Below are 25,185 nucleotides of genomic sequence, written 5' to 3'. Positions count from 1 at the left end.
TTTTGTGCAATACGGCCTAGACTTGTGTGTTTTGTTAATTGGCCCCATATGTGTACATATAGGTTGTGCGTGAGAATGCTTTGTGATTGACTGGCAGGGGATGTTCCTGATGTCTGTATAGACTGCGGCTCAGGTAACCCTGAACTGGACTAAGTGGATTCAGTAATGGAAGAATGGATTAATACTGCCCATTACTGCATTCAAAAAGGGGATTTAAAAATCATCACTGTTTGGAGTACAATATGTTTACTGCTTTGTACCTTACTTATTGTATCTGTTCTTTGCACGTACCGCCCATGTGTGTTTCTAGGCTGAAATTCTATCTGTGTAGACATAATACATTTTTCAGTTGTCTGTGCCATATTTCCTCCATTAATTTTTTCTTAGTTTTTATACTTTCTATAAATTATTCATACATTGGTTTAATATTTAAGTCTCATTAGAGATTGCCTGGGCGGCACGGTGGCGCAGTGGGTAGCGCTGCTGCCTTGCAGTTGGGTGATCTGGGGACCTGGGTTCGCTTCCCGGGTCCTCCCTGCATGGAGTTTGCATGTTCTCCCCGTGTCTGCGTGGGTTTCCTCCGGGCGCTCCGGTTTCCTCCCACAGTCCAAAGACATGCAGGTTAGGTGGATTGGTGATTCTAAATTGGCCCTAGTGTGTGCTTGGTGTGTGGGTGGGTGTGTTTGTGTGTGTCCTGCGGTGGGTTGGCACCCTGCCCAGGGTTGTTTCCTGCCTTGTGCCCTGTGTTGGCTGGGATTGGCTCCAGCAGACCCCCGTGACCCTGTGTTCGGATTCAGCGGGTTGGAAAATGGATGGATGGATAGAGATTGCCTGGTGTCCTGACAAGGTCAAGTACTGATCCCTTGCCAGGAATGGAGGCCTGAAGTATGCAGGATCAGAGGAGTTGGCTTTCCCAGAGCCTATACTTCCCCAATACACTGAAGGGCAGCATTCTTGTCTCATTGCTTCTGCTTTTCAAACCACAGGCATGATGGGAAGTGTACTCCTATACTACAGTCCGGTGGTACACTATGCCTAGCTGAAGGGTGGACAGACAGAGAGAGAGAGAGAAGGAAAAGAGACACCGAAGTGCAAGTATTTATTCTGTGTAATGGCCGGGTTAATTGTCCTCCTTTTATTGAAACACTTGTGTGTCTGGCGTTTGGGGCTCAGCAGCGCCCCCTATTGTTCACAAATAGTAAAAACAACTGCATGCAAGCTATCCATTTCCTTATAAGCTACTTTTACGTGAATTCAGTTCAATTAAATTCAGTTCTATCCCTCTTAACTGAGTACAAGATCAGATGACTTACACAAATTTACAAATAATACAACATCAGTAAAATATACAATAATATAACTTTTCATGCACATGAATATTGTATCTAGCTGAATAGATGATAATACATGGGTCAGGGTCTATGGTTTAAATTCAGATGATGTAATGTAGGCAGAGGTTAAAGGTAACAATAAAAATGGCCAGGTGACAAAGGTGCACAGAAGAGCAAAAAAATTCGTAGAGAAAATAAACCTCTGATATACAGTAGTTTGAGATTATTTTTGTGTGTTTCAGACATTTTTTCTGTTTTGCTTTGATACAATTAATATTTGTTTTGATATTTTTACATTTATCTTACTCTTTGTTGCAATTTTTTCACACCTCTTCATGGGTTCTCCTGTGGCATGGTTGACAGTGCACAGGCATCAAATGGTCACATATTGGAACCTAATAATTGTTATGATGGGATGAGATAGTGCTGGAATTACATGTCTGAACTTTTTAAACAGAAAACCTCCTTTAACTACAAGATCTAAAGCTTTAAAAAGTTGGGTTTATACTTCTTCCTTCATGGTGTGGGAAATTCCTGCTTCATGTTCTAGCTGGATGAGATCTGTTCATTTTATCAGCAAACTTCAGAAATTAGTGAAATTATATACAAATCAACTTCCATGTTCTCTGGTGGTGGTTTGGACATAAAATGTTGACTATTTTTCAAAACATAACCCAAACAAGCTTACTGTAATAAAGTAAATGTTAATTTATTTATAACAAAATGGTAGCAAGAGATAAAAATGCTGTATGCCATGTGTATAGTGACAAAGGAAAACAGCAAACAAAATAAAACAGAAATCTACATCAAGCTGGTGTGATCTTTTTCCTCTCCTATAGAAAAAGGCTCAAAACTTATAAATTCTACCTAGACATTTTTAAAGGAAAGATTTTTTCCTTCAGGGTTGGCTTTTAAAAGCTCCTGTACAAGTTCTGGTCTTTCAGCTGGTTAGATCAGGGGTGGGCAAATTCATTCCTGGAGGGCCGCAGTGGCTGCAGGTTTTTGTTCCAACCCAATTGCTTAATAAGAAGCACTTATTGCTCTAGAAACACTTCTGCTTCATTTTAGTTATCTCCCTCGTTAAGATTATGAACCCTTATTGCTTATTTAAGTCTTAAACAGCTGCATTCTTGGTTTTTAATTGCTCCTTATTAGCAATAAGATGCAAATGACAAAAGAAACCAGCAGTTATCCATTTTGCTTGTTACCCTTTACACCTGTGTGTATTTATCGTGCACTATTTGGTTTAATTAAATACTTGGAAAGAAAGAGAAGAGAAAAAAGTGAAGGAGTGAGAATTACCCATCCGTTTTACACTTCAAAGTATTTGGATGATATCCTTAGAATGGAAAAAAAATCTAGGATATGAGAATGACTTGACATAGCAGAGTTAAAGCACTAACAAGCCATGAAATGTAATTATTGGCAAGGATTGTTTTCTAATTAAGCAACTGGGTTGGAACAAAAACCCGCAGCCACTGCGGCCCTCCAGGAATGAATTTGCCCACCCCTGGGTTAGATGGATCAGTCACTGCACCTTTGATTTCTTCATAGCTCGAGTGCAAAATTCTGAAGGGAATTAGTACAGTGGATCAAGACTGTTATTTTAAAATGAGTTCATCAAGAACACAGGAACAAAGTTGGAAACTTGTTAAGGGTAAATTTCGCAAAAACATTAGGAAGTTATTCTTTACAAAGAGAACCATAGACACTTGGAATAATCTACTAAGTAGACTGTTTGGAAGACACCCGGAACGCAGTCAGAGACGGACTCAGAATGTCCGAAACACATGTTTATTTTGCTTTCTAGTCCTCAGCACAACACAATGCAATGCACAAACCCCACAGTGCTCACAGTCTTTTACTATTAGTCTTTCTTCTGCCGCCTCCACTCCTCCTTCGCAAGCTCCATCCTCTGCCTCCCAACTCCGGCTCCCTGAATGGAGTGAGGCGGCCCCTTTTATAATGCACCCGGATGTGCTCCCAGATGACCGTCCTGCAGCACTTCTTGGTGTGGTGGAAGTGCTACATGGGCACCCAGAAGCACTCCAGGTGTAGATGGTTCCTGTTCCGGTAGCACTTCCTGGTGTGGCGGAGCTGCTGCAGTCAATGGCTCCGGAACCATCTAGGCACCCCCTGGCGGGGGCCACTGCCCCCCACAGGGTTGAGCTTCCAAGCCCCATGGCCCCCATGGAATCCAAGGGTGCTACCCTCTTGCATCCTGGGGAAGATACTGCCCCTCTCCCAGTCCTTCCCTTCTCCATGTGTCACGGTGGGGCAAGGTCCCCAGTCATCTATCACACTTTAGGAACTTTCAAAACTAGACGATGTTTTTTTAGAAGAATTAAGTGGATAGGACTGGTGAGCTTTGTTGGGCTGAATGGCTGAATGGCCAATCTCATCTAGATTGTTCTAATTGGACTGATTGTTCTAATTGGACTGAACAAGTCACTGTAAGACAGTAAAATTTAATTGCTAGTGCAAGATGAATGCTAGCATGGGTGCACTGCTTACATAATGGAGTCATGGTCATAGATATATTGCATCAGATAGTTTTTTTGGAAATTAGCAATTTAATTCCTCACACACAAAAATTGTTTGAGGGTCTTGGGAGACCCAACTGTTATCTGTACAGAAGTCCACAAAAGTCAGTCGGTGGGAAACAGTGTGATGGAACATCTCATAAACATTAATCTTGCCATGGAGATCAGATAGTAAGGCAAAACTGACAATTCATCATTCAGTGTACCTGAACTGCAGTTTGAGGAAATTTATCTATAATATAGGTGTACTAATGATATAACTTTGTCTCTCACATTTCTACATTTTGTGAAATCCATTTTTTCTATCTCAGTGATATTATAAAATAGCACAGTGAAAAACTTGTTATTATAAAATGGGCTTAATGGTACAATGGTAAGTCTGTCTGTTACGATCGTGTTGTGCATTTATGAACCTTTCTTTACTGGATATGCTTTACATCCTATTTTAATTGTACATCTTAATGCCTTTTATCATTGGACATTCTGGCCCTTACATACCTCTTTTTTTGTGCTTCTTACCATCTTTCTTTGTTGGACATTCCAGGACTCTTGTAGATGCTAGACAATGTGGCACCGGACGTACGCCGCACAGTTTATTATCTTATGCCAGATACTCACCTTTGTTCATCAGGCATTCCCATCCTCTTGTGGACACCAGATGACATTATACCCCAATAAGGGTATGGAGAAAGTTAATAATTTGTATCAAGCAGAACTGATCACAGCTTTACTGTCAGACTGTTCTAATCATTCAATTACTGCTCTGCTGTTAATTGAAAACACATTTCCAACAACCATAACTAAAAGTAAGAAACACAATCATATAATTACAATTAAGACTGGATGTGAAGTAAAATGCTTCTCAGTTTTCTACCTTTCAATATTCGGGTGGCTCTAATGGCCTCTTTGTTTAAATCAATCTTTAAATTTTACCATAAAGTAATCTAACCTTTTCTGCTACTGAGGCTGCTCATATTGCTTTTTCAGTACTTGTAGCAGGCACATGGATTGGCTATCCATATTACTAACCGAGAATGCTAAACCGGATGGACGCAGGGACATCCGGCCATGGGCCGTAGCCGTAAAAAGACGTACTGCGCAGGCGCCCCAAGAAATGAGGCTCCACGAGAGGCGGCCGCAACCACAGAAAAAAGGAGTGAGCACAGAAAAAAGGAGTCAAAGAAATGAGGCCCCGCGACCACAGAAAAAAGGAGTCAGCACAGAAAAAAGGAGTCAAACGCAGGCGACGCACAGCGCCGCACGAAACCCATTGCACACGAAACTAGCACACAAAAAAAAAGAAGCCGCTCGCGCCCACCTGCAGGCCCCCCCCCCCTACAGGCACCGGACAGGACACACACAAAGAGGACGATTCAACAAGCCCCTGGCACACAAAAAAAAAGAACCCAAAACCACCCCACCCACCCTACAAGCAACGGACGGGGCACACACAAAGAGGAGGATTCAACAAGCCCCTGGCACACAAAAAGAAAGAAGACGCTCGCGCCCCACCAATCCTCCACCCCCACCACCCCTCCCCCCCCACTCAGACGCCGCAAAAGCACACAGCGCCGCACGAATCCCATTGCACACGAAACGGGACCCACACAAACAGGAGGATTTAACAAGCTCCTAACGCACCAAAAAAAAGAAGCCATGCCCGCCACGCCAGGCCCATTAGAGATGAGACATGGCACACGAAACGTTCACAACAACGACGAATCAGACCCACAAACACACTAACATCAATAAGAAGTGACACCCAAAGCCCCATTTCTAAAGGAACCGTCCATATTAAACATACGTCATCTCAACACCATCACACTAGGCAGCATAGGTGGATCTCCTTACAATAAAGCACTATTAACCGTTCAACTGCAGAAAAGGCTCCATATTAACAGTGAGTGCGATCCTCCTTATTACTTATCCATATTTCGCATGCTGAGGAACAAACAAGTCATGAATACACGCTCACGGGTACAAAACGATTCGGCTCGGATAATGGGACCAAACACACAAACCCGCATGAAACAACAAAATACACGGCGGCGCATCTGCATTACATCCTACAATAGTTCATTTGATTTTGCATCTACCGGAGTAAATATCAGGTCACCAAAAGGCAATGACCCATACTGCTTTCGCGTATGTGGACAAATATTACATCGCATTGGAACAGTGCACCCTGAAACAAATCAAGAACGCAAATATGCACAAATCACGTCGGCACCTACAAAGCGCTTCTGAAACCGCGGAAGAAAAAATGTCTCGGCTCCAAAAACACATGTCACTCCTTATTCCAAATACCGGTCCCAATCACAGAAACATTGGTATCCACTATGACAATGCACAGTAACAATGCACGTGACATCCGTCTTGCCACACTATTAATTATAGATGAATGTACAATGGATTCCAGTCACTTACTCAACACCATTGATAAACTTCTACAAACGTTGATGAATAATAATATTCCCTTTGCGGGAAAGATACTTTTATTAGGAGGAGATTTTAGACAGTGCTTAACTATTACTCCACTTACAATGCGCTCAGCTATTGTTCAGTCCACCTTAAAATACGCGGACAATTGGCATTGTGTTGATGAATAATAATATTCCCTTTGGAGTGAAGGTACTTTTATTAGGAGTAGATTTTAGACAGTGCTTACCTATTGCTCCACATGCCATACGCTCAGCTATTATTCAGTCCACCTTAAAATACGCGACGACGTCATATAAACAACACGAGACCGAACTACAATACATATACAGGCGTGAGACCTGATTGGTGATAATACGAAAAAACGAACAGTCCGCATATTAACAGTGAGTTCGATCCCACTTATTACTTATCCATATTCCTAACGATAAAGATCAAACAAGTCATCAATTCACGATCACGGATACAAAACTAGACGGCTCAAGTAACGGGACCACAAACACGAACCCGCATCAAACAAAAAAATTCACCTCGGTGCGCTTCTAAAACCGCAGAACAAAAAATGTAACGCAAACAATTGGCTTTGCTTTCTAAAGATACACTTGGTACAAAACATGCGATTTCCAGATCCCGAATATAACAATTGGTTATTACAACTAGAACATTGTACACTCACCAATACAGTTGGACTTCACCCAGATATTATTACAATTCCTCAACCCTTCATCTGCGACAACTTACTTACGGAGATATTTGGAACAGCGGTCTCATTAGACCAAATGCCCCTTTTAACACAACGCACTATATTATGTCCAAAAAATATTAATGTTGATCACATTAATAACCAGGTCATTTCATTACTTCCTGGAGAGGCACGGCTCTTTCTAAGCTCTGACAAAGTTGACTCGGATGACGACAATGAACATCTAAATTTCCCCTTAGAATATTTGAACACTATTAACCCAGCCGAATTTACCACAACACAATCTTAACCTTAAAAACGGAACAATAATCATGCTATTAAGAAACCTTAACACTAAACAGGGCTTATGCAATGGCACACGTTTAGTCGTCAACACCATGACACACAATGTTATTCAAGCAACAGTTCTTACAGGATCACATGCTAACAATACTGTTCTCATTCCTAGAATTAACCTTACGAGTTCTGACCTAGAATTACCTTTTACATTGAAACGCCAACACTTCCCCATTAAACCTGCATTTGCCATGACCATCAACAAATCACAAGGACAAACCATGGACAAGGTTGGCATCTACCTCTCTGAGCCCATTTTTGGACATGGACAACTTTATGTTGCCTTCTCACGTGTTCGACGTTCATCTGACGTTAAAGTTATAAATGCTCCATGCCAAAGAAGACTCATTCAAGGACAGGACACCATCTTTACTACTAATGTTGTGTACAAAGAAATATTCCAATAAACCATTACTCTGTGCCAAACACTGTATTTTTTGCTTTCTATATGCATCATCCACACCTGCACACTATTCTATATCTAATTCATACATCTCACTCTTTGTCATGCCCCAACGCCAGGGGATGGCGAGCGAAGCGAGCAGGAGGGGGAGCCCCCTAGTTAAGTCTGTTGGAAAACAATGATTTGGCTGTTCAACCTTCATAAGCATGCAAAAAGCCTTTTAATTCCTTTTGGATATTTAATAGTTCAGTCCTTTTCTAACAGTTTATTAGGAAGTTTACCATACTGTTCCTCATCTCTCAGTTGTATGATTTTACTTTGTGTTACAACCATTATGATCAGTTTAGGAAATTTATTAGTATTTAAAAAAGCAAAACACTTGTGTTTCCAGCACAACCTGCTGAAAGAATTAGAGAAAATCTACCAGGTAATTACAAAAAATTAATTACCTCAGAAAAAGCAAACTCACAACAGATGGTGGTGAGCAACTGGATACAGTTTTCAGAACTTACTGGAAACACATCCTGAAAGAATGGTAAGAACAGTCATCTTTGAGAGTACAAAATACAAAGGAGAATCTCTTAAGGGTTTTGTTTCTCATGAGCAGTTAGGGCTATAGAGATTACTGGCATTCTGCATCTTCTGAAGGTAGGAACTGCTGGGCTAGGATAACAGGAGCTGCAACTGCTTTAGCAATAATTGTGTTAACATTGACACTTGACTGTCCTGCAAGGGGGTATGAGCTGCACTGCTTAGCATCTCCAGACAAACCAGGCAAAGTGAGAGCCCTTTGAGTTTCAATTTATATATGTGCATACATAATACATGATACTTATATATCCAAAATTTACTGGCTTAGTTGTATGCGATTTTGTGGTAAAATTTAACTATACTGTGCCTTGCACCCAGTTCTGCTGGGACAGACTTCATCCCAGCATAAGTTTGAGAAAGTTATGCTATGAATTTATAATATACAGTAGCATGTTGAACTTATAAGTCAAAGTGTGCTTTATAATAACAAATTAAACTTGAAACACTTTTTGGTTCCCAATCACTGTAGAACATTGCAACGCTATTCAGGAGTACTGTAGATACAAAACCAAGTTGTAGTTTAGTGTGCATGCAAGCAATGCTGAACTTCAAAAAGCTAAATAACTGAACTTCAGGAGCAAAACACTGGAGAAAAAATTTACATAAAATGCTTGAAGATGAAGCTAGACGAATTCCCATATAATAACAAGAAATAAAAAAGTAGAAGTAGAAACCATGCAGAAACAATGCTAAACAGTCTGAGAAATATAATTCTAGGAGGAATTAAGCATTAGTATACAGCATGACTTTATAAAAATATTTAGCTCATTTCAAGCAATTTATCTAAGCCATTTAACGAAAGGTAGAACTCTGTCTATCTCACTCTACTTCATGCTTTGAAAACACTCATTCACCACTTTGCGGCACCATTTCTCCAGTGATAGAAGCAAGGTTCAAGACATCTCTGTCACCATTAGTTCTATTTAAGAGAGATTTCCACCAAACCAGATTTTGGGACTATGCTATTTAGCTTCTTCTGTGGCTTAAATCTTTATAATACTCAGATGTGTGTGTGTCTCCTCAGTTAATATAAAACTGATAAAAGTGAAAGCAGAATCAAATACAACATTGGAAATAATGAAAAAGGAAAAACCCTCATATTTTGAATACTGCTGCAGTTAACCATAAAGATTTCATATATTCATGTGGCTCTGCTTAGACAAGAATGTGTTTTGTCTACCTCAGATGAATATTAAATATATTTTAAAATCATCAAAGCATATATACCTCAATGAAATAGGTCTTTTTAATTTTTTGTAAACACCAGTGCACTCTGTGTTGTATCATGAGAGGCCATTTCACAATATATGTTAATTAACTACACTATATATTTTTTCTTTAATGAACAGATTGGGGTGGAGGAAATATTACAGCATATTGTATTCTCTTATAATCTTATAATACTTCAAGATAATAGCATAACAATCACTTTTTATAAAACACATAACCACCTTAACTCACCTTAGTAAAAGTATTTTGACAAATTATGACAGATATTGTAAATAATAATAAAACTGAATACCCCGTAAGTATTTGGAGCAGTCTTAGAACTCCAGAAAAATCTTCAACAGCATTAAACTGATCCCAGTCCTGATTTGAGGAACTGAGACAATCATGTTTGTATTAATTTAGTTTTCTTTGTATGTATTTAAAAATTAGCTTGAGGAATTTTCTTCCTAGTTTTTAGGTGGTCCCTATCTGGATGTGAGTGAGGTATGGTATGGACAGTTGTATTCTTTGTATTAAATCTTAATAATTCTTGTGGCTATAACTTAAAAGGTGTTATATATCACTGATAACTTGTAAGGAATATTTTTGGGTCTGTATATGAATGTAGAGTACAACATGCACAGTAGACAATATGGATAGTTAAATTATTGTTTTCATTGTCTTACAATTATTATGATATTTATGACATTACAGTATGTATTATAAAATAAAACAAAAATATGAACACAAATATATATAGTAAATGAGTATTACTCATATGGCATGGTAACTCCTTGCACTTTATGTTTTGTAAGTGAGGATAAAACACACTTTGTGTTAATATTAAAGCTTCAACTGTTGAACCCTTTAACCTTAAAGATTAGTAATTAAATCTAAATGTGCATCTACAGTATGCATACACAGAAATATTTTAGCAACTACTATTGTACATGTAGAAAAAGCATGCCATATGTTATTCTCTTTAATTTAAATTATATATTTACCAAATAACATTTACATTTGGTGATCCTGTTTGGCCCAGAGACTAATCAGTCTGTTGCTAAAGCCTTTGCGTGATGCAGTGAGCCACCATGGGGGTTTGGGGTTTTTCTCATCCTTCTATGTAGCTGGGTTTCCAATCCTACACTTTTCAAGGCTTCACATTTTTGTACCCACCAATTTTTTAATCAAAAGCTAATTTGTGGCTTACACAATGGCACTTAACCCTCCTGTTAAGTTTGTTTCTCAGGAACAGCAATTTGACCCGGGGCATGTTTAATTATCCAAAAGTGTCTGAAACCAAAAAACCCCAATAAACATTGTTTATATCTCATTATTAACTCCATTACTAACCATTTCAATCAAAATTTAGTGCAATGGTGTACTTAACTTCTCACAGATCATGGTTCAAGGAGGATAATTCACTGGTTTTTCATAAAAAAGCATTTTCAAACTTTTTTTAATGTACATTGGAAAGACCTACATATAAAATTCAATAGTTTTACATGACATTGATTTTTAAATTTTATTTTACATTTTAAATGTTTTTTTTTATGGAGTGATGTTGATAAATTAACATGAGACACCTCGCCTGTTCAGGGTCAAATTGACCTGGTGACTTAAAATCAAGACAAATGAGTCATGAGGATTTGTATTGATAGTAAACTTTATTTAAGCACTGTTTTTGAACCAAAAATGAAAAAAATAACACAAAAAAAAATAAGAGATTAGCAATATGAACACAAGTGACATGTCATCATGTTGTGATAGTAAACACTATGCAATGTTTAGAACCAGAAATACACAAACATTTATAGGTGGAAATGAACAAGGTGACATGTGTGTGCATCTACAAAGCACATCAGGGATATGTCATCACAATGTGCTTTGTGCAGATGAATTTTGCACATTTCACACAGGTCATGCTCATCTTGACATCATCAGATGGCTTGCAGACCTGACAACTCTTCCTCTTCCCCCCAGCAGCAGCCTAGAAAGAAGAGGACAATAATTACTATGTTTTTTGCTGACCCCAAGGCACACACAACATGCTTACACATAGACGCAAACACACACTTACTTACCTCACACACTGGTGTACTAGGTGAAGTCCTCTCTTGGATCTGCCTCATTGTAGCTGCAACAGCTGGGGTCCTTGGCATGTGCTACCTCCGTTGTATATGTGGTACCACAAGCGCCTTCCCCAGCTCCTCAAGGAAGATGCGCCTCTTATACAGCTTTGAAATGTTGCACTCAGGAAAGATCTCTGGCCAAATGACAAATGTGTTGCAGGATGAAACATCAATAATGTTGTAAATGATGACCAGCGGCCAGCGCACATTCATTCACTTGGTGCTTGTAGGACCCCGTGACTTTGTCCAAGTTGTCCACCCCCCCCCCCCCCCTTTGGTGGCATTGTAGTCTAGGATCTCAGTTGGTTTCTGGTCCTCTCGTGTGCTGATTTCAGCATTTTTCGGTTTTGCCTTTGGCAATGCCAGCAATTAAGATAATTCAAGTAAGTAATGTTCCTACTTTATTTCCCTCACCTTTCTCTGTATGTTGGGTTTCCAGCGGTTACTTATATGAAGGTAACTGCAGCTCATTTGTTTCAATAAAAATATTTGATGTGATCCTCAGGGGAAAGGTACTGTATTATTTTTATATACTTTATGGTTTTCAGTTACGTACAGCTCTATACTATTTAGTCAGTTTGGATGAAATCTCTTTCATTATGCTATAACACTATTTTATATAAAGCTTATATCCATTATTACTTGGTTAAGCTTGACTGGTTCACATTGGTTGCCCTCTTAAACATCCACTCTTGTTTTCTGCCAGTTACATTCCCACCTCTTTTTAAACTGCTTGCCCCTGAATTTACCTTTTGCTCTTTGTAAAGTTCCATTCACAGGTATATTGTTACATTATACACAAGTTTCTTCCTTTAATATAATTATCCTCATCCCGTTTATTTTTCCCTATTATATCTTTACATATTAATCCATAAATAACTAATTTCGTGTTATAATGTGGTCTTTAAAAAACTTAAATATTAATCAATAGACCTTTGTACTAGATTCAATAATTTTGCAAGTTAAACTTAAGCGAGAAGAACCCTTCTTTTCACTCAATCGAGCCGCAATTTGTCCTGTGGTAGACCGGTTTACCTCGAAAGGTATACAATCTTATTTTACGCTGAATACTTACTACTTTATTCAAGCAAGAATAAACAGACAGGCGGGATATGATTTCAGAAAACATACATTAAAACCAGGAAAACAATTATACTCAATAGGCAAACGCTAATCAGCATACTATGTCGCCAGGGGACGTGGTTTGGCCGCAGAAGTTCTATGATAAGAACATTTGAAATCTATTCAAACGTAAAGATATTCAAGGTATGGATTCGCCGCAGGACACAATCGCCCGATAAGATCCCTTCTTGGAAGAGGAGGAAATTGGTATACAGTACGCGCAGAAAAATCCCATGCTCCTAGCGGAATGCGTGAAGTACCTGAGGTGAACGGTGACAAACAGAACCCATATATTAGGAGCAGTATAAACCACAGCTTTAAACTAGTGCAACATTATGTAACCCACCAACATAAGTAACAGAACACATCTCTCTGCAGGCTCAGCTGTCACCTTTATACACGGCCCTTTCTTAGCTTCTGGAGAGCCGTGGAGCGTGGAACTAAGGTCCGGTTGCGTCGCTATTAATAATTAAACAGCCTTCTGCCCCACGTGATCTACGGCGTACGCTCCTGCACGCGCTCGCCTATGTAAACTTTAGCTAGTGTTGCACAGTTGCCGTAGTGACGGTTTCCACGGTAACGACGCAGATGAAGTTCTCAGGCAGAGCGGACGTAAAACGGAGCATTTTATAAAATAATAATTAAATAAATATATAAATAAAAAACGCCCGAACTAAGAAGATACAAACGAGCCTGGATAACCGCACTGCCCATGACCGGCCTTAAAGCGTGAGCAATGAACTAAAGCTGCTAGTTGTACTATATTTCTCTAACATTACAGTTATTTTACAATTTATTGATGGACTGTATAACATTTAAAAGTGCTGCGAATATTTAAAACTATATTGAATACAACTTTTAAAGGAGACGTGTTGCAAGTTGCTAATTGAATATAATTACGGGTGTTCTTTTAAGTATTAAAACTTTTAATTTACTTTAAACTTAGCTAATGTAATATTTTAAAATAGAAATGTATTGTTTTACCTGTAATGGCACTAACCTTCTGTATGTTCTTCATGAACAGTAATTTAATCTTTAATCAGGGAGATGTTAACCAGTTGCCTTTGTTGAAAATTAATTCATATTTTTGCCATATAAATACACATTCTAAAGCATCACGTTAATTTGTGGAGCTTTTGACTTCATAAGGTTAAGTTATAATTTTTATACTTATTTGTGTGTTCCAATTAAATGTAATCAAGATGAAAATAGTACTGTTTTGCATATTGCTTCTTTAAGGTTCTTTAAGCTGGTCATTATAATACTTTTTTTTTTTTTGCAGGTAGAAATAATAAAACATCTCTTGCTTGTGGAAAGTTAATCAGATGGTTGTTTGGGGCCATTCTAGTCTACCTCTTTTATAACAAAATGCCTTTGCAGCCTCTTCCCATTGCCACAGTGACCATCGGCCCCCAGACTTGGTGTAATGAGTCACTTCGTGCAATCCAGTTAGCTAATACACTGGTCCAAAAATCTGAATCCCCAACTAAGGTGAAAACTAAAACTTATAGAGATTATAGAAGTCAAAGTTGTGACACATATATCAAACCACTGGAGAAGGGGACCATTACAGATGAAGCTCATCGTGCATTGGGACAAGAAAATGAATATCAAAGACCATGTACAGCACCGCAAGAGTATCTACAGGTGTGTATTTATGAGCTATATATTTTCCTTATATTTTACTTTTATAAAGCCAGCATTGTGGGTGTAAAATGTCCTGAGTACACATAGTTTGTATGTTCTTAAAATCCCCAAGAGTTTTCTCAGGGTATTGGGTTCTTCCCACTTTCTAGAGAGGTACAGGCTAGGACAATTGGTTTCTTTAAATTGCATCATTTTGAGTGACAGTGTGTGTATATGCTGATGTGTCCTGTGGTGGGCAGATTCCTGTTTTGTTCCCAGGAGAGTCTCCAGTTCACCATGTCATTATAAAACACATACAGAGAGATCATAAAATGGAAGGTTAAATGGGTATTTTGTGTTAAAAATGTAAAGAAATGAGTAAATAGGCAATTTCTACTTTGGCATCTTCCATTCCAAACAATAACCTCTCTATTTCTTCATCCCAATATTTTTCAAACAGACCTTCAGAGGAATGCTGTTTGAAATACTGATTTGTTTAAACATTACATATGGTGTACAGTGTCTCTTCAGTAACCATTGCAGGTGTTTCACCCATGGTTTTCTCCTTCCTTGTGCCCCCGAGCTCCCCAAAACTCTGAAATGGAAAAAGTAGGAAACAAATGGGTGGAATAATGCTTTCAAAGAGCAACTCCATCATCACTTATTATGGTGTAGTATAAAATGTCTGAATGTGTTAACATTTTATATCTTTGGTGGAAAACAGTTCTTCAATGGCTAGAACTTCAATGATAAGAGCTGTCTGTCTGTAAAATGTACAGTATCTGCTGAAGAAGGGAGTGCAGAATGTATATATATAAAAAAATACTTTTTTAAAATCACGCTTATATTAAGTTAAAAAGTGTACTAAAAATTAAAAAATAAGTCTCTCATACATCACTCGTAAAATAAAAGAGTGAGTGCTTTTGCCAAGATTTTATTGATTGATGAAAAGTGCCCACACTTTTATTTTACGAGTGATATACAAGACTTATTTTTTACTTTTTAGTACACTTTTTAACTTAATATAAGTGTGGTTTTTAAAAAGTATTTTTTTATACATATTATTTTCAACTTTGGGTTTGTTTTAGTATAATTTTGTAATCAATATTTTAACACTTCCTTAAATATTTCTATCCGTTACTAGCGCCATCTATTGGTGAAGTCTTTAACTATTCTTCATATGAAAGTTTCATTTCTTAATTAACATGGATTAATTGATCAATTAGTGAAACTGATTATTGATTCATGTATTGTCATCGGAAGTGAGTAAGTGTGCAAACTTTCAAGTTATTTGGACAATAGGAAGTGGTTTAAATATTGATTACAAGATTTGTACCAGACAACAAACAGGTGAAGTTAAAAGAAGCATGGTAATAAAATCACAGACAAAACATCTGACAGATTAACATTGCTGAAGCTTACTTTGTTATGGATTGTCATGTCTCTTGAGCCATCTCTTTAAAGGCCCTATTTTATATGTCTCACTAATGCTTATGTTTTTTTCCCCAGACCTCCCAAAAAATAAGCTGGCCCTTACCTTTCTTAAGAGTGTTTTGCGCAGATGAGAGTAACCATGTTGCATTAGCCTATATGCGAGATGTACGACTTGTGGTTTCAGAGCTGCGGCAGTTAACAGCTTGTGTGAATGAAGAAGTAAAGAGGCTGATTCGGGGAAGAGAATCCCTAGAGAAGGCACTGGCCTGTCTCCGTAAGGATATTCTTATGAATCAACAGAGTATCTACATGCGTACATTTCGTCCAGCTATCAATGAAAAGGTGAGTGGAGGAAAGCATGCAGTTTGATTGTTTATCCACTTCTTTAGTAACATAATTATTATTATTATTTTAAACCCTTTACAGTAGTAGTGTTTAAAATAAAATGCTATCAAAATGAAGGAATATTAATGTCTGAAGTTTGGCAGAAAAATAAAATGAGTGTGAGACTCCATATTGCATTTATAGCTTTTATCACAAGTTGCAGTGTTGGGAGGTCTAGGATTATTTTGTCATAGGCACATTTCAGCTCCACTTCATGTCAGAACTACACTGTTAAATGGCTGCTTTCAGTGATATTTTCAGTAGTGAAGCAGGCCTTTATTTCTGCCATTTTAAAAGAAAACTGATCGACCAAAATTAAATAAACATAACACAATATATATTTGTTATATTCTAGCAAAGGTAATGCTTTTCTTAGTTGTAAACTAGTCCCCTATAGTTTTTCAGACAACTGCTTATGAAATTAAAATGTGATTAATTAATTAGGCTGAAGCACATGTAATTCGATACCATGTGCTAAATTTTTAATAAGAATATTTACTGAATCATGGAAATGGAAATTAAGGTTCAAGTTTCATTTTCTATATATACCTATTGTATTGGAAATGTTAAGCAACCTGCACATAAAGTATCTACAACAAGTTGCTAGTGCCTATACATGTGTGAATTCAGCAGTGTAGGTAGTCTTATATCGACACCCATAGACATATATAGATAGATGCCGCATTCACTGTGTTGCCCAGTCAACATGATACGTCAGCGCATCAGCCATATTGTGAGTGGCAAAAGTGCCATTTAAACTAATACAGGTAGACATGGAAACCGGGTTTTCTGAACAATAACGTTTAAAACAGTATCATTTACATACAACAGATTTTGCAGAATTGTTAAAATGCAATTATTTATATCCATTTATACACTAATAATGGCAATTATTAAATAATAATAATTATTATTAAATAATTCCTCCCATATAAGTAACATTTCTCTGACTGCCTTCTTCCATCTCTGTTGTCCTGTTCTTACACAACACAGTACTGAAGTATTGGTTAATGCCCTAGTCACCTCACGTATAGATTATTGTAATGCTATTCTATCTGGCATGCCACAAAAACGTATCCATCGCTTACATCTTCTTCAAAATTCTGCTGCCAGAATAATAATCTGTTCTAAATCCACTGAACATATTACACCTATTCTCTCTCAACTTCACTGGCTCCCTGTTCACTACTGAATACAATATAAAATACTGCTCTTAACATTTAAAGCTCTCCACAGTCTTGCTCCCCCCTACCTCACTGATCTTCTACAGACTTACACTCCCTCTCGCTCACTCAGATCCTGTAATTTGAGAGTATTTAGTCTGGCAATATGGTGCAGCCTTAGTTTGTGGAAGACAGACACAACTAAATACAGTACATGAGCATAAAATGATGGTTGTCAATTTCAAACTGTGTTTCCTCAATGTGCACCTTGAGAAAAAAACACATCATCTGAACCAATCTCAGCCCGAACAAACTGATTGATCAAAGATCCACTGACAGCTTGCCCTAATGTTGACTGTCGGATAACATGCTCAGCTACTTTGAACACCTTGACTGTACCCTCAGAAGGAATCATCAAACGTCCTTTGTTTTTTAATGTGAGCAAGTGGTAGCTTTGGTCATATGATGCCGGTACAGCATCTGTTACCAAACTAGCATGGCCAACACATCACAGGACAGCTTTCTCAAAATCCTGTCTAAGGGCTACCTCCCAGTGTTTCCTGAGGTGGATTTCTTTGGGAAACCTTCAAAGTTTGAGAAATGTTAACAGCTAACAACAATCTACATAGTTAGTGACTAAAAACGTTTAGCCAAAATGTTGTTTGGAGGCTCACTTGAGCACACACTGTAAATGCATAGCTGTGCTACTTTAGCCTGGTGTAGCTAAAGTTAAGATTATAAAACGGGATTTTCTAATGGCCAAATATAACCAAAACAACTGTTCAGCCTTACCTAAGAAATATAATCCCCCGGGATCTGGTTTGGAGCGTACAGCGGTTTGTACAGTCCCAAGCAGCACATGCGTGAGGCATCTTAATCCATTACTTCACTCCACAGCAGTGCCACTTGCAATATGGCGGCGACGTTGATGTACGATGCTGCTGGTCATGCGGCGTCTAGTAATTCTATGTCTATGTTGACACCTACTGACAAGCAGTGAAATTGGAAACAGACATGGTGTGAAATACAGGGTAGCTCTAAATGTGTCATTTGTAAACTTCTGGGGGACAGGTGCCTGCATCATCAATCAAATAGTCTGTTTACAATTTTTTTCTATAAATATAGATTTAAAAATGAATAGAAACATAAACTGACTGGTTGTGTCACAAATGTTCATTGCAGGCAATGTTACCATTTCACTTTTACTATATATGCATTGACCATCTAGCATATCACAAATTGGCACTTGTTGTTTTAATATTTTAACATTAGAAGCACTAACTGAACAAGTTAGTCTTGGACTTGTGCTGCAGAAGGCGCAAAGTCCAGGTGATAACATTATGTAGAATACACTGTAAACATCTTGATATTCTCACCTAAGAAAGAGAATAACTGAACTGCATAAAAGGTACATTGGATACCAGTCCATATTGAACTTTGCTGAATGGCATAGTTAATCAAGCATAATTGTTATAGAAGGTTGCAAGGAGTTGCTTTTTGGCATGGAGAGCTTTTAGACATACCACTCATGTTTGGTTCTATGGGAACGTTTTCCCTCATACTACCAGGCTACTCATTTTACTTACAACAATAACCATCTGAGCAAGAACAACACCTTATTTGTTATTAGTTTTGCATTCATTATCATGTAAGCTCCTTAATTCTTCTGCGTCAAGCGGTACAAATTTGTTTTCTACTCTTACCAGCTTTACCGTTACTCCTACAAACTGCATTAGGCTACATTCTTTGTTTTTCTTTCTGAGGCACGCCATATCAATTCTTGCATTCTGTAAAACATGTACATATAAATTAATATTTCCAAAACAAATTACTCAAATATTTAATTCTACAAAAAGTGTCGATATTTTAAACTCTATGCAATGTGTTTTGCTTCTTGTCCAGGAACATGATGGTGCAGACACCTTATTAGACATGGAAAGAAAGCAGTTATCTTATCTTAAGTTTGAGTTGGAAACCGTGCTTAAAGAAACTAAAGACCAACAACAGGTAATCCTCTTATTTGACAGTTTTTCATTATCTGATTGCGTATATTCTATATGTTGAAAAAATATTTAGACTACAAAACATGATAGGTACATAGGCAGGATATTTACACATAATCAAAGTTTCTCCAATGTAAATGAAAACACCTTGTATGAACACACCTGATTTATTTCCTACTGTAAGGAGTAGAAATCTAATCCAAATAAATATTTAAAGCCTCATAATTTTACTCTTTCAGCATTTATTTTCTAAATCTCTGTAAGTAAATTACATTCTTAAAAGTTTTCCAGCTGTATACTAATTGTATACACGTAAAATATATATACAGCTTGGCTAGTGAGTACTGTAATAGGACAATAAAAAGACTGCTTGTTTGGTGGAAAAAAGTTTTAGTTTGTACTTGCTTCAAAAAAAAGAGAAAGACATGCTTCTACATATCACTTCAAGTGGCACAGGTATATTTTCCTAAAATAATAAGTTGAAGTGATCGTTTTTTTCTATTTTAGACTCTATGTACTTGTCGCAAGAATCTGTTGACCTGTGTGTCAGAACGAAGCAGGGTTCTGGACCTTATTCCAAATGCAGTACTAGATACATCCACTACCGTTTCACTAAATAAAGATCTTCTCAAGCCCAACCCCATTGGACCCTTTACACCAGGTATGTTTTCATTTAAATATAAATAAAGGAAAGAATATAGGAATAACCAATTTCTCTTTATGTGTTTTGACAGTACTATACTACATAATGTTAATATAGATATGTTTAATTTATACATGTTTCTGGCAGAAAGGCTATGATAATTTCTTTCTGAAAATATAGAAGTGTAGAAAACGCTGTGTACTTGTATATGCATCTGTCTTCTAGTTAGGTTTTACATGAATAGGATAATCTGTTTCGAAGAGCAGAGCTGTGATTTTGTAAAAGAAATAAATGTTGTAGCTCTGCATTTATTTATTTTAATAAATTTTAATTATTTTTAATATCAGAGTGCAAGGAAGTGATTGAAGCAGCCCAGTTTGCTTGTGCTCAGTCCAGAGAGCTTCGCCAAAAAATCACACAAAGTGTTGCAAGTGCAAAACGTCACCAGCAAGCCACTGATAAGTCTGTCAATGATGGTGTCACCCAGAAGGTTTCAGAGACTGTTGGCTTACTGGTATGAGAACTTCAGAAATAAAGTATAGATTTATTAAAAATTTTGTCTATAGAGTGATGGACTATAATAGTTCATGAACATTATTATGTATGGGCAATGCTGTGAACCAATGAATTTTTAAAGTAAAATAATGAATGAACGGAACATCCATCCATCCATTTTCCAACCTGCTGAATCTGAACACAGGGTCACGGGGGTCTGCTGGAGCCAATCCCAGCCAACACAGGGCACAAGGCAGGAACCAATCCTGGGCAGGGTGCCAACCCACCGCAGGACACACACAGCACACACTAGGGCCAATTTAGAATTGCCAATCCACCTAACCTGCATGTCTTTGGACTGTGGGAGGAAACCGGAGCGCCCGAAGGAAACACACGCAGACACGGGGAGAACATGGAAACTCCACGCTGGGAGGGCCCGGGAAGCGAACCCAGGACCCCAGATCTCCCAACTGCAAGGCAGCAGTGCTACCCACTGCGCCACCATGCCACCATGAACAGAACAGGAAAAATAATTCTATTAGTTTTAACAACGGGCTGTATGTAAGATATTGTCTTTCACACTTCAGCAGTTTCTACATTTTAAAAGAGGACAACAAATATTTAAAAAATAGACATTTGTTCAGGGCCCCTTTACTCTGTAATTTCTGAGCCCACACCTATTATAAAGCCAAGCCATTCATTGGGTAGATTCATATGCAGACAGCGTGTAAACTTTGCATAGATAATATGCCAGGGCTTTTACCTACAATTAAGCCACCATGTAATACTGTTCATTTATTAAGTTACATCTATAATGCTGCTGGGTGATTTTGTGCTAGTGATGGTCTGCTACTTTGGTATTGATATTCAATATGTATGAGTATTCAAAAAGATGATACAGATACATTTTTATAGCACTCATTTTATTCCCACCTAAAACCTACTGAGGTGTACCACACTACTGTGTCTCTTTCATTGATCTCCAGCAGGGCACAGTTTTCAATGTAAGCACCTCCCTTTCCATTTTGTACACTGGACACTCACATAACAGAAGACAAGCAAAAAGAAGAAAATAAATCACAACATCTAATATATACAGGGAAGGCACAAAATAGGATGGTTGTAAGAAATAAAAATGCTCCAGGGAAATCAAGCCTCAATCAGGCAGTTTACTGTATAGCAAAATACATGTCAGTGAAAATGTACTGAAGTATTAAATTTATTTCAGTTATTCTTTCTGTGTGAATTGTATACACATTCAGGCATTAAAATGTTTTATTCATCAATTAATACCATTTTTTTTTATAAATTAAAATAAAAAACATCTCACTCTCTATTTTTATGTACAACCCCAATTCCAATGAAGTTGGGATGTTGCGTAAAACGTAAATAAAAACAGAATACAATGATTGGCAAATCCTTTTCATCCTATATTCAATTGAATACACTATGAAGACAAGATATCGAATGTTCAAACTGATAAACTTTATTGTTGTTTTGCAAATCTTCACTCATTTTGAATTTGATGCCTACAACACATTCCAAAAAAACTGGGACAGGGGCATGTTTACCACTGTGTTATATCACCTTTCCTTTTAACAACAAGCGTTTGGGAACTGAGGACACTAATTGTTGAAGCTGTTTAGGTGGAATTCTTTCCCATTCTTGCTTGATGTACAACTTCAGTTGCTCAACAGTCCGGGGTCTCCGTTGTCATATTTTGCGCTTCATAATGCGCCACACATTTTCAATGGGAGACAGGTCTGGACTGCAGGCAGGCCAGTCTAGTACCCGCACTCTTTTACTATGAAGCCACGCTGTTGTAACACATGCAGAATGTGGCTTTGTATTGTCCTGCTGAAATAAGCAGGGACGTCCCTGAAAAAGACGTCGCTTGGATGGCAGCATATGTTGCTCCAAAACCTGTATGTACCTTTCAGCATTAATGGTGCCTTCACAGATGTGCAAGTTACCCATGCTATGGGCACTAACACACCCCCACACCATCACAGATGCTGGCTTTTGAACTTTGAGCTGATAACAATCCGGATGGTCCTTTTCCTCTTTGGCCCGGAGGACACGACGTCTATGATTTCCAAAAACAATTTGAAATGTGTACTCGTCAGACCACAGCACACTTTTCCACTTTGTGTCAGTCCATCTCAGATGAGCTCGGGCCCAGAGAAGCCGCCGGCATTTCTGGATGTTATATGGCTTCGCTTTGCATGGTAGAGTTTTAACTTGCACTTGTAGACGTAGCAATGAACTGTGTTAACTGACAATGGTTTTCTGAAGTATTCCTGAGCCCACGTGGTAATATCCTTTACAGAATGATGTTGGTTTTTAATGCAGTGCCATCTGAGGGATTGAAGGTCACGGGCATCCAGTGTTGGTATTCGGCCTTGCCGCTTACATGTAGAGATTTCTCCAGATTCTCTGAATGTTTTGATGATATTATGGACAGTAGATGATAAAATCCCTAGATTCCTTGCAATTGTACGTTGAGAAACGTTGTTCTTAAACTGCTGGACTATTTGCCCACGCAGTTGTTCACAAAGTGGTGAACCTCGCCTCATCTTTGCTTGTGAATGACTGAGCCTTTTGGGGATACTCCTTTTATACCCAATCATGACAAACACCTGTTTCCAATTAACCTGTTCACCTGTGGAATGTTCAAAACAGGTGTTTTTTTGAACATTCCTCAACTTTCCCAGTCTTTTACTGCCCCTGTCCCAGCTTTTTTGCAACGTGTTGTAGGCATCAAATTCAAAATGAGTGAAGATTTGCAAAACAACAATAAAGTTTATCAGTATGAACATTCGATATCTTGTCTTCGTAGTGTATTCAATTGAATATAGGTTGAAAACGATTTGCAAATCATTCTATTCTGTTTTTATTTACATTTTACACAACGTCCCAACTTCATTGGTATTGGGGTTGTACAAACAATCCTCTTCATGGTAATGGGAAAAAATAATAACATGTTAAAATGTCCTATAAAAGAGAGAACTCCTCACACTTGTTGCCAGCGTAAAGTGCAATGCTTAAAATGGTGATCATAGTTCAGTTTGATTACATTATTAGATTTGACAAATTTTTATGCATATTTTTGCTTTATCCTTGTAGCAACGCCTGAATGTAGGCACTGGTCAAACACGAAATGCCATCCACCGAGTGAAGCGCTGGTATGATGAAACAGAGCTGTTCAAAGAACAGGCCCTTGTAAGTAGTAATATGATTTCTTGGACACTGTGAACATTGTTGCAGATTGCTCTGATCTTGTGCAAATGTCAACAGGGTAGCACTGTATTTGAATCTCATGCCCAGTTGTTGTCTGTGCAGAGTTGCTATGTTTTGCCAGAGTGGGTTTTCTCTTGGCACTCCTCAAACCTGGAGTATACATGTCAACGAAATGGCATCCAAGGTTGATTCCTCTTGTGCACCCAATGATGACAGAATAAGCTTCTGCTCTGTGACAATGAATTGAATTAAGTGGATTAGAAATTGTTATAGTATTCATGATGAATGTCAGCATTTAATAAACAATATTTTGTGTCTATTTTACTTCAGGGTCCCACTCATAGCAGTGACTTTCTCTCCAGAGAGAAGCTGGACAGACCACTGGTTCAAGTGTATCAGCGACATCCAGGAACTCAGCTTCCTGAAGCTGCAGCTGTGATACAGGTTATCTATAAGTCATGATATTAGAATATTTTATCTAAATTTTTAAATAATTAGGAATATCATGTTGGCAGAAATGGTAAGAGTTACTGCCCCACAGTCTTGGGAGGTTAAACTTCCATAAAGGGTGCCTCGTGTGTGGAAATCTGTAACTTCCGTTCATTATTCTGGTCTCTGGCATCTTTCAGCAGTCCATTGGCATGTTATTAGGGTGATTGGTGACTCTAAGTTGGCTGTTGGAAGTGAGTGTGAGTATGCTGATTAAATTACTGCTTATACAGAGATGGTGGAAAAGCTCAGGCTGCAAGCAACTCTAAACAGGGAAGGCAGATACAAATATTACAAAAAATAATTTCACAAAACCACATTTGAGAATATTAATGTTATTTCATGTTTATGTCACAGGGATGTGTTGGTTTCCAGCGGGCCATGGATACCAATAACCGGGACATAGGACATTTGAACTTGGCATATAATCAACTAGAAGATGATTTGCAGAGGAAAAAGGTAGCCAGCAAAATTGATTCTGCAGTGGTCAGAATGCGACGACGCTACTCCAACCACCGCTGGATTCATACTGATGTAAAAGCAGGAGATGTGCCTTGTCCCTGGCGTTAATTAGAAATTTCATAAAATTAAGGATTAAAATGAAGATACATATACAAATACAATCAAAAATAAACTTCATAAATATTTTCATGCAACCATCCCAGGTGTGTAAAATATAGAATAATATCCATTAAGGTTTTGGAGAGTTCATGGCATGTGGAATTTGTTATTTCTACCAATAAACTACCAATATAATTCATCATTAAATTAATCTTTTTACCCTTGCCGAAAATCATGTTTTTTTGTTTTTTTTTCCCACATTAAAATGTGTAGTCATGTTGTATGGTGCACTGTGGAATAAAGTGAAAAATGAGCCAAAGCCAAGTAACAATCATGAT

General features: G+C 37.9%; 2 protein-coding genes and 1 long non-coding RNA gene across 3 annotated transcripts in view; 2 read left to right on the top strand and 1 right to left on the bottom strand.

Moving 5' to 3' along the window:
* Positions 1–25,185, top strand: part of LOC114650889 (tenascin-like) — a 585,410-nt gene that overhangs the window by 159,445 nt on the left and 400,780 nt on the right. The gene's annotated exons all lie outside the window — the stretch shown is intronic.
* LOC127529643 (uncharacterized) overlaps positions 1–25,185 on the bottom strand; it is a 744,809-nt gene that overhangs the window by 391,733 nt on the left and 327,891 nt on the right. The window lies entirely within an intron of this gene.
* On the top strand, positions 14,083–25,079 carry ccdc105 (coiled-coil domain containing 105). The gene is made up of 8 exons (XM_028800790.2): positions 14,083–14,456; positions 15,945–16,211; positions 19,319–19,423; positions 19,927–20,080; positions 20,410–20,576; positions 23,684–23,779; positions 24,128–24,241; positions 24,644–25,079. The coding sequence occupies exons 1-8, from the start codon at positions 14,178–14,180 to the stop codon at positions 24,854–24,856; spliced, it is 1,395 nt and encodes a 464-aa protein (XP_028656623.1). The 5' UTR covers positions 14,083–14,177; the 3' UTR covers positions 24,857–25,079.

This window comes from Erpetoichthys calabaricus, chromosome 1, assembly GCF_900747795.2.
Source record: "Erpetoichthys calabaricus chromosome 1, fErpCal1.3, whole genome shotgun sequence".
In the NCBI taxonomy this organism is placed as follows: domain Eukaryota; kingdom Metazoa; phylum Chordata; class Cladistia; order Polypteriformes; family Polypteridae; genus Erpetoichthys; species Erpetoichthys calabaricus.
Note: the sequence above shows the minus strand (reverse complement) of the source record. Positions and strands in the feature narration are given on the sequence as shown.